At 41.8% G+C, this 9,998-nt stretch overlaps 1 protein-coding gene across 4 annotated transcripts; it reads right to left on the bottom strand.

The window, feature by feature from the left end:
- Positions 1 to 1,667: 1,667 nt before the first annotated feature.
- Positions 1,668 to 9,960, bottom strand: LOC115197440 (RAD51-associated protein 1). 4 transcript variants are annotated; one of them, XM_029758961.1, is made up of 8 exons: positions 9,712 to 9,959; positions 9,419 to 9,465; positions 9,188 to 9,311; positions 8,871 to 8,974; positions 8,534 to 8,701; positions 8,274 to 8,408; positions 5,256 to 5,375; positions 1,668 to 1,783 (listed from the first exon to the last, which is right to left on the bottom strand). In XM_029758961.1, the coding sequence occupies exons 1-8, from the start codon at positions 9,726 to 9,728 to the stop codon at positions 1,773 to 1,775; spliced, it is 726 nt and encodes a 241-aa protein (XP_029614821.1). In that variant the 5' UTR covers positions 9,729 to 9,959; the 3' UTR covers positions 1,668 to 1,772. The 4 variants fall into 4 exon arrangements, with proteins under 4 accessions (XP_029614821.1, XP_029614819.1, XP_029614822.1 ...); XM_029758959.1 differs by lacking the exon at positions 1,668 to 1,783 and adding an exon at positions 4,572 to 4,926 and having other exon boundaries at positions 9,712 to 9,960; XM_029758962.1 differs by lacking the exon at positions 1,668 to 1,783 and adding an exon at positions 4,572 to 4,926 and having other exon boundaries at positions 9,680 to 9,960.
- Between the last annotated feature and the right edge of the window lie 38 nt (positions 9,961 to 9,998).

Here is a 9,998-nt window from a genome sequence, read left to right on the forward strand (position 1 = left end):
CCCCCTAGCCATAACAGGATAACATAAATCTTTAGGGCCTTTTTCAATCAGAGCTTCAATAATATTCAAGGCGGACGATTGCATTGTCTTACTAAATGTTTTGGAACGAGAGGGTACCCACGGGCGCCCGCGTCATAGTAGTAATGGCCCTCCCCCTATGACCAACTTTCCAGGCCTCTCATTCGGTCAGTTTCTACTGGAGAAGACTCAAACCACTTTGTAAAAACTGTTGACATCTAGTGGAAGCCTTAGGAAGTGCTAAATGAATCCTAACTCACGGTGTGTTTCATAGGCAAAGTGTTGAAGGTGATTCCACAAATCAGATTTCCACTTCCTGCATGGAATCTTCTCAGGTTTTGGCCTGCCATATGAGTTCTGTTATACTCACAGACACTATTCAAACAGTTTTAGAAACTTTAGAGTGTTTTCTATCCAAATCTACTAATTATATGCATATTCTAGTTACTGGGCAGGAGTAGTAACCAGATTAAATCGGGTACGTTTTTTATCCGGCCGGTCAAATACTGCCCCCTAGCCCCAACATGTTTTAAAGGACTTGACTGTAGTAGCATATTGAAGGTGCCATATTTCTTCTGTGCCTTTGGACTTGGTGAATTGTCATGTCCAAGATCCCTTGCAATCTTTTTTCCACATTGTGGCAATCTGACATGTAATTTATGTCGTGATGGAAATGACATTCTTAATTTAACCACTTTAAACACTCACCCAAAAGATCTGCTGTCTCTGCTGAAATTAAACTTCAGAAGCTACCTCGTCTTCATTTTCCTTCATTCTTCCGTGATTACCTTGTTTTCAGTCTAATTCCAGACTGACATCCCGTTGAGGTAGTTATTAATAGACCCAGTCCCAGGGAGCATGGAAGCCACTTCCTGTTCTGTCTCACTTCAAAGGGAATTAGTAATTCCTGCTTGCTGGGGACTGTCAGTTCCCATGGCAGTGGAGTGGCCTGTATGAAAAATGTATCAGCGGAGAGCGGAACCAGAGTGGAACCCTGGCTTGGTGCTGACAGGTGATGTATTGGCCACACTAATCTCCCCGAGGCCCTGGGAATGGGTCAGCTGGCCCATACTAGGTTTAGGTCACACTCACACCTGCATTGCTGGAGCTCTCAAAATAAAAATGGTAGGCTACTGTACCTAGAGCCCTCTTTTGAAATACTGTAGAAGGCTCTGACTGCACCAATAATGTGGCCCAAATTTTATTGATCCCAATGTTCCTGACTTTATAATAAGTCTAAGTTTAGTCTGACGGATGTATGGATGCATACAGGGTACACCTTTTTCACATTTTCCTTAAGAGCAATGTGATTTTTTTGTAATAAGAGTTCTATGATCATGTAATAACAGTGTTCTAACACGCATGTCTGGTTTACTTTGGTTTCTGGTGACATGTACACAAGTTGACATTCAAAGAGAGTGCAGAGAGGACCAGTCAGTTGGGCAGCAGGCCTGGGGCACTCCTGATTGCACATGCTCAGTGAGTGTGGAGTGCACAACAGTCCTGCAACCTTCCTTCCAGCCCAAGGGACCAAGACTCCACAGACACAAACAATTGGTTCCTGGATAAAGCTAATGGGACCCTTGGAAATAAGTGCAACACCATTTGCTTTGGGGTGCTTTGAGCAGAAATAACCTACTGTACTGAAAAATAGAAATGGAAGAATTACAGGCCAAATTTCTGATAGTGTTTTCGTCCTACCTTTTACATCAGTGAGAGGGAGCCACCCTTTATCAACTTTTCCAGCTTGTTCTTCATTGCATTCCTGTCAAAAACACACAATATCATGTGCCATAAGATATTCAGATGGTTTAATAGCCTCGTTTATCTAAGAGAAGTTGATTGTCATGGTTTTCCAATTAGTTTGTTTTAGAAGGGTTGCTGTTTTCTTGGTTTGTCTAGGCTGAGGTACAGCTCCTAAGAGCAAGGAGTGTGTCCTGGATATATTGTAAACTAGTGGTAAACTACTGACAAAAACTACTGGCAAAAACCTGCTTCAAAATAAAAAAAACATGATCCACCTTTCTCCATTCATATTGCTATGTTACAAAGTTATGCAAAAATAATGAATTATACTATCAACAAATAAAAGTGAAATATACCTGACATGTAGGCCTAATTCTAGTCAATCACATCATATAACATGTCAAAACATTTTGATAGTGGGCTATTTGTAGGAGAGTCAGCTAACTAACCTCTTCTGCTCGGAATTATTAGGCGCACTCATGATTCACTATGATAAAAATCAAACAGATTACTATGTTGTCACGATCACGCCTGACTGACCTAACGGAATACTTCCTCAAAAAATGCTGATAACGACCGTATGGGTCCCGCAGCGTGTTGTAGGCTATCAATGTAGCTGATCTGTGGGGAGTTGACGCACCTTCCACGCTTCAACAGTGCAGCACATTTATAGCGCTCTCTCGGTAACTAGGGTAATTGCTCAGTACTCTAAAAGCAATGGATCTGATGGCGTCACAGTTACACAAGTTCTCTAACATATATCGGATTCGGGTCGGATCCATTCATGATTTTGTGGTTATCTGGTCTGGACCAGTTAGGGTCCTTTCCTGAGGCCCCAAGGTCATAAACTGAATATGAAGTGTGACCCAAATAAGAAAGGGATGTTTTTGTTGTAATTTGCAATCTAACTGTAGCCTAGAAGACCATATATGTATTTACAACAGTAGGCTATGCCTGCTGTGAATGTTATGATCTTCACACATTCATGTTTGTTATTATTAGGAAATGTGCTGATTGTCACTGAGTTTACTCATCATCAGCCAACAGTCCAATAAGCTATTTGAACAATTCCACTGAATGAATCAATACCCTTAAGTTGCAACTTAAGGTATTTCCTGATTAAATTCAGTGAAAACCATGTAATGCTTATCATGTAGTCACTGCAATAAATAAAACATCCCAATAATTCTGGATAATAGTAGGCTATTTGAGACACTTGTTAAATTCAACCTGCATGTGATTTGTGACTGAAAACTGTCATCCAGGAAGGAGAGAAGTGTAAGAAAAAAAGAAAAAGAAACCGTTGCAAAATAAGACTTTCTTTCACTGAAAGTGACTTCTGTTACTTTTGTCACTACATAACTTAACCATAAAGCTCAAATAGATAGATCAATAAATTGTAAAATGGCTAATTGAAGAGCTTACTTATGAAACCTTACCAAAAAAAAAAACACTGCAAGTTTGCTGATTTGGAAAATTCACCGATCTATAGACATTGGTACACTGACCAAAAACATAGTTTTTTTTTGTCTTTCAATAACCAGGTTTCTGTCCATAGTTTTTATGTGAGTAAATTCATATTGTATAAAAAAAAATCATGACAACTGTGACGGAAACAGGACGTTTCGGTGTAATTTTAGGTAAATGCTGACAGATAGTTTGTCATTTGTGTCGGTAAAATTAATTATGCAGGAAATGCCGGTGGAAACGCCTTTATGCACAAATATTAATTTAACAAACATTACAGTGCATTCGGAAAGTATTCAGACCCCTTGACTTTTTCCGCATTTTGTTACATTACAGCCATATTCTCAAATCGATTTTTTCCCTCATAATGACAAAGCGAAAATAGGTTTTTAGATATTTTTGTTTACGAAATCATAATTTTTTTTTTTACCAGAAATATCTTATTTACGTATTCAGACCCTTTGCTATGAGACTTGAAATTGAGTTCAGGTACATCCTGTTTCCATTGATCATCCTTGAGATGTTGAGTCCACCTATGTTAAATTAAATTGGACATGATTTGGAAAGGCCCCCACCTGTCTATATAAGGTCCCACAGTTGACAATGCTGGTCAGAGCAAAAACCAAGCAATGAGGTTGAAGGAATTGTCTGTAGAGGTCTGAGACAGGATTGTGTCGAGGCACAGATCCAGGTAAGGGCACCAAAACATTTCTGCAGCATTGAAGGTCTCCATCATTATTAAATGGAATAAGTTTGGAACCACCAACCTAGAGCTGGCCGCCAGGCCAAACCGAGCAATCGGGGGAGGGCCTTGGTCAGGGAGGTGACCAAGAACCCGATGGTCACTCTGTGAAGATGGGAGAACAGTCCAGAAGGACAACCATCTCTGCAGCACTCCACCAATCAGGCCATTATGGTAGAGTGGCCAGACGGAAGCCACTTCTCAGTAAAAGGCACATGACAGCCCACTTGGAGTTTGCCAAAAGGCACCTAAAGGACTCTCAGACCATGAGAAACAAGATTCTCCGGTCTGATGAAACCAAGGTTGAACTCTTTGGCCTGAATGCCAAGCGTCACATCTGGAGGAAACCTGGCACCATCCCTACGGTGAAGCATGGTGGTGCCAGCATCATGCTGTGGGGATGCTGCAGGGACTGGGAGACTAGTCAGGATCAAGGGAAAAATGAACAGAGCAAAGTACAGAGAGATACTTGATGAAAACCTGCTCCAGAGCTGCTGTGCCAAGGTTGTAGCGTCATACCCAAGAAGACTTGAGGCTGTAATCGCTTCCAAAGGTGCTTCAACAAAGTACTGATGAGTAAAGGGTCTGAATACTTATGTAAATGTGATATTTCTGTTTTTTAATACATTTGCAAAAAAATATAAAACCTGTTTTTGTTTTGTCATTATGGGATATTGGGTGTAGACTGAGGAAAAACAAATCTGTCATCATACACATGTTTTCTTATCCACATCAAGTCTATTTGGTAGAAACATACTGTACCACTGGTGGGTACATTTTCTTTATGCGGATTCTAGAATATTTACATGAAAATATGTTGCCAATTGGATGGAAACCTAGCTACTGTTCACAGTTCCAGAAGATTTTCTTTATTCCTCAGTGTTTTCTTCAATGGGAAACATTAAATTAATGTTCTAGCAGGGGGATAGCTGGATCAAGCAAACTTCTATAGTCTGAGAATGGAAATAACCATGATGGACATTAGTGAAATCCGAGTTAGAACCAGAGTAAATACCGTACCACCAAAAGAATTACACCTGTATGCAAAGTATCAAACGCTTGTTAATATTACAAAAAATACTGGACAATTGCAGGCATGGTAAGAAACAAATGCTAAATAAATAAACATTTTGATGAATAGCAATCACTAGATGCTAAACAAAAATGATTACAGAATTCCAATATTAGCAATGCAACACAAGAGTAACAGGCTAAACACACAGTACACCAAAGAAAAAGAGATTCTGACTTCTCTCTGTTTAGTAGGGCAAGAGTCAGTTACCACTAGCAGTGGGGTGCAGAGGTTTGACCCTTGCTAAGCGGGACAATCCCAGTCGCAAGCCTTGTCCTGGAGACTTTGTGGTGGAATTCGGGGTTGAGCTGGGACTTATTCCACTCTGTGCTAGTGATAAAGAACAGAGAGTTGAATTAAGACATATAGGGAGAATCTCAATTGGTTTTCCTCGCCTCCGGCCTCTCCTCGCCTACTTTTGAAAAAGTTCAAGGATCGAGGAGCAGAGGCGACGAAACATGGACACAAATGCGCTTGTACGAAATGAGACTCCTTCTCTACTCACGCGCCATCAGGCAAATTACATTTACAGAGGTGGAATCCCCAAATAAATGTGTAAAGTGATCAAATCAATTGTAGCTAGTTGTGCAATACATTTTTTATTTTTTTTACCTTTATTTAACCAGGTAGGCCAGTTGAGAACAAGTTCTCATTTACAACTGCAACCTGGCCAAGATAAAGCAAAGCAGTGTGACGAAAACAACAACACAGAGTTACACATAAACAAACATACAGTCAATAACACAGTAGAAAAATCTATGTACAGTGTGTGCAAATGTTGTAAGGTTAGGGAGGTAAGGCAATAAATAGGCCATAGTGGCAAAATAATTACAATTTAGCATTAACACTGGAGTGATGGATGTGCAGATGATGATGTGCAAGTAGAGATACTGGGGTGTAAAAGAGCAAAAATAAATAAATAACAATATGGGGATGAGGTAGTTGGGTGTCCTATTTACAGATGGGTTGTGTACAGGTACAGTGATCGGTAAGCTGCTCTGACAGCTGATGCTTAAAGTTAGTGAGGGAGATATAAGTCTCCAGCTTCAGTGAATTTTGCAATTCGTTCCAGTCATTGGCAGCAGAGAACTGGAAGGAAAGGTGGCCAAATGAGGTGTTGGCTTTGGGGATGACCAGTGAAATATACCTGCTGGAGCACGTGCCACGGGTGGGTGTTGCTATGGAGACCAGTGAGCTGAGATAAGGCGGGGCTTTACCTAGCAAAGACTTATAGATGACCTGGAGGCAGTGGGTTTGGCGAAGAAAATGTAGCGGGGGCCAGCCAACGAGAGTATACAGGTCGCAGTGGTGGGTAGTATATGGGGCTTTGGTGACAAAACGGATGGCACTGTGATAGACTACATCCAATTTGCTGAGTAGAGTGTTGGAGGCTATTTTGTAAATGACATCGCCGAAGTGAAGGATTGGTAGGATAGTCAGTTTTACGAGGGTATGTTTGGCAGCATGAGTGAAGGAGGCTTTGTTGCGAAATAGGAAGCCGACTCTAGAATTCATTTTGGATTGGAGATGCTTAATGTGAGTCTGGAAGGAGAGTTTACTCTCTAACCAGACACCTAGGTATTGGTGGTTGTCCACATATTCTAAGTCAGAACTGTCCAGAGTAGTGATGCTGGACGAGCGAGCAGCAATCGGTTGAAGAGTATGCATTTAGTTTTACTAGCATTTAAGAGCAGTTGGAGGCCACGGAAGGAGTGTTGTATGGCATTGAAGCTCGTTTGGAGGAAGGGCCAGATGTATAAAGAATGGGGTTGTCTGCATAGAGGTAGATCAGAGAATCACCAGCAGCAAGAGCGATATCATTGATATATACAGAGAAAAGAGTAGGCCCGAGAATTTAACCCTGTGGCACCCCCATAGAGACTGCCAGAGGTCCGGACAACAGGCCCTCCGATTTGACACACTGAACTCTATCTGAGTAGTTGGTGAACCAGGCAAGGCAGTCATTTGAGAAACCAAGGCTATTGAGTCTGCCGATAAGAATGCGGTGATTAACAGAGTCAAAAGCCTTGGCCAGATCGATGAAAACGGCTGCACAGTACTGTCTTTTATCTATGGCGGTTATGATATAGTTTAGGACCTTGAGAGTGGCTGAGGTGCACCCATGACCAGTTCGGAAACCAGATTGCATAGTGGAGAAGGTACGGTGGGATTCGAAATGGTCGGTGATCTGTTTGTTAACTTGGCTTTCGAAGACTTTAGAAAGGCAGGGCAGGATGGATATAGGTCTGTAACAGTTTGGGTCTAGAGTGTCACCCCCTTTGAAAAGGGGGATGACCGCGGCAGCTTTCCAATCTTTGGGGATGTCAGACGATACGAAAGAGAGGTTGAACAGGCTAGTAATAGGGGTTGCAACAATTTTGGCGGATCATTTTGGAAAGAGAGGGTCCAGATTGTCTTAGCCCTGCTGATTTGTAGGGATCCAGATTTTGCAGCTCTTTCAGAACATCAGCTATCTAGATTTGGGTGAAGGAGAAGCGGGGGGTGCAGAGCTGTTGGCCGGGTTAGGGGTAGCCAGGTGGAAAGCATGGCCATCCGTAGAAAATTGCTTATTGAAATTCTCGATTATCGTAGATATATTGGTGGTGACAGTATTTCCTAGCCTCAGTGCAGTGGGCAGCTGGGAGGAGGTGCTCTTATTCTCCATGGACTTTACGGTGTCCCAAAACTTTTGGAATTAGTGCTACAGGAAGCAAATTTCTGTTTGAAAAAGCTAGCCTTAGCTTTCCTAACTGACTGTGTATATTGGTTCCTGACTTCCCTGAAAAGTTTCATATCGCGGGGGCTATTAGATGCTAATCAAGGGCAGTCAAGTCTGGAGTGAACCAAGGGCTATATTTGTTCTTAGTTCTACATTTTTTGAATGGGGCATGCTTATTTAAGATGGTGAGGGAAGCACTTCTAAAGAACCAGGCATCCTCTACTGATAGGATGAGGTCAAAATCCTTCCAGGATAACCGGGCCAGGTCGATTAGAAAGGCCTGTGTGTGGGGTATTTTAAAACACTTCCACGCTAGCCACCAGGAAGATACTCTTGTGCATCCTTTGCTGAAGTCTGTAAGGAGGGAAGCATACTCCTCGGTTTGCCTACTAACGAATTGACTCTCTCCTCGACCACTTATCGGTTCCGGGTCGCAGAGGACGGAGGAGTTAAGGAGAGGGCGAACCTTTGTCCAGTAGAGAATCTCCAATTGTGTCACTGAGCCTCACCTGGTGGATTCCACTTTAGAAGCCTGCCACCTACTGGGCTGATAGGGGATGGTCTACCAGGTAAAGTGGGAGTGTCAGCAAGCTTCCTCTGAGTTAACACAGGCTTTGATGTGGCTGGAGTCGGACTACAACTCTCTGTGGTGGGAGTAACAGAGGAAAGCACAGAGAAATGTAATAGCAGCACAATATACTTTAGATCCATTATAATTGGGTGAACATTTCTTATTGAGGGCATTAACGTGATGACAGATGGTAGCTACGTGGTATGCAGGTAGGCTTGTAATCCTTATCCTCCTGCCCACTCTCAACCTGGCTGATCCTCTCCACTTTCAGTATGGATCTCTGTTGATCTTTAGCTTTGACAGCTGCCCGTCTCTGGCTGGAGGGGTTGACATTGGATCCCCTCTCACTTGTGACCTCATGAAGGTCTAGGAGAGAGAAAGTCATTAGAACAAAGAGACTATAGGCAGGGTTTACTGTTAGTGTTGTGATTTACAGCATGTTCAATTATGTCTGAGATGTTATACAGTAGGTTTGACATGTTTCCCTAAATAATGAATGTTCATAAAGGCTTTATAAAAGGATCACTGAACATACTTATTCTACTGGGTGCTTTCTCTACAACCACAGCTCTTTGGAGCACAGAGAGAGAAGAGGATGCCTGTGAATCAACTTCATTCTCTTCGTCATCTAAAGACAATCTGAAACCCATACACACACACACACACACACACACACACACACACACAAAACAGGACTGTCGATTACCAGCCTACCTGCACACTGATCAAAATAGTGCCTGACTTTGTTGGTAGTGTGTGCTTTGTTGGCAGTGTGTAAAGATGTTTTTCTGTGTGACAGCTATAAAACATATGTAGCAGTAAGTTTTCTATAAAAAAAAATGATTGGCCTACGTGTTCTTTGAATCCTGACCGAAAGATTTGCTTGATTGATGCAGACTCTTGTCTCTCTGTGGTTCTTTGACAAGGACCCGAGATTTCTTGCTGGAAGGCCCTTTCATACAGGCCAAATCTTCATCTGATTCAACAAAAAAATACAAAACATTACAAAATGCATGCACATTAACATTATGACAATATGTAAAAGTTGAGAATGTCCAAACAGTTGACATCATCATCACGTACCATCATCAAGCTCCATCAAGTCTGAGTAATTCAATTGGTTCTTGGCTCTTTTGACGAGAACAAATAGTCATCATTCATCACACTAAAACAAAACAGTTATCATGATTTTTGCAGCTACTGTCAGCCTGCTACCTCTAGGTCAGTGGAGGCTGCTGAGGGGAGAACGGCTCATAATAATGGCTGGAACGAAGCGAATGGAATAATTCTGCTCCAGTCATTACCCTTGAGCCCGTCCTCCTCAATTATTAAGGTGCCACCAACCTCTTGTGCTGTAGATTAGTTTAGCTACACACCTTGTTGGTCGAGCCATAATATCGTATTCAGCCAGCTTGAGAAACCAAACGCTAGTAGTAGCTAGTTACTTAATGACGTAAATCAAGTCCCTTAACAGTGTCCAAACTAGAAACAAAATGAAATACAGAATAACTTAAACGACCACATTGAAATAAAATAGTACAATTTTGCATGTTGTTTATTTCAAGCTTTCCCGCGACAAACTGAATCGTTCACATCTATATCTTGGGTTTATATTTAGGCGATTCGTTTTTTGTGTAACTTTACATTGGCATAATGTTAAAAT

Source organism: Salmo trutta, chromosome 7 (assembly GCF_901001165.1).
Source record: "Salmo trutta chromosome 7, fSalTru1.1, whole genome shotgun sequence".
Lineage (NCBI taxonomy): Eukaryota > Metazoa > Chordata > Actinopteri > Salmoniformes > Salmonidae > Salmo > Salmo trutta.

Excerpts from the sequence above, each read along its gene's own strand:
- LOC115197440 (XM_029758959.1), bottom strand. Across the intron at positions 8,702-8,870 it reads GAAAGCACCCAGTAGAATAA|ACCTTCATGAGGTCACAAGT; the intron begins GTATGTTCAGTG and ends TCTCTCTCCTAG. Across the intron at positions 8,409-8,533 it reads CAAGCCTACCTGCATACCAC|AGAGTTGTAGTCCGACTCCA; the intron begins GTAGCTACCATC and ends CTCCCACCACAG.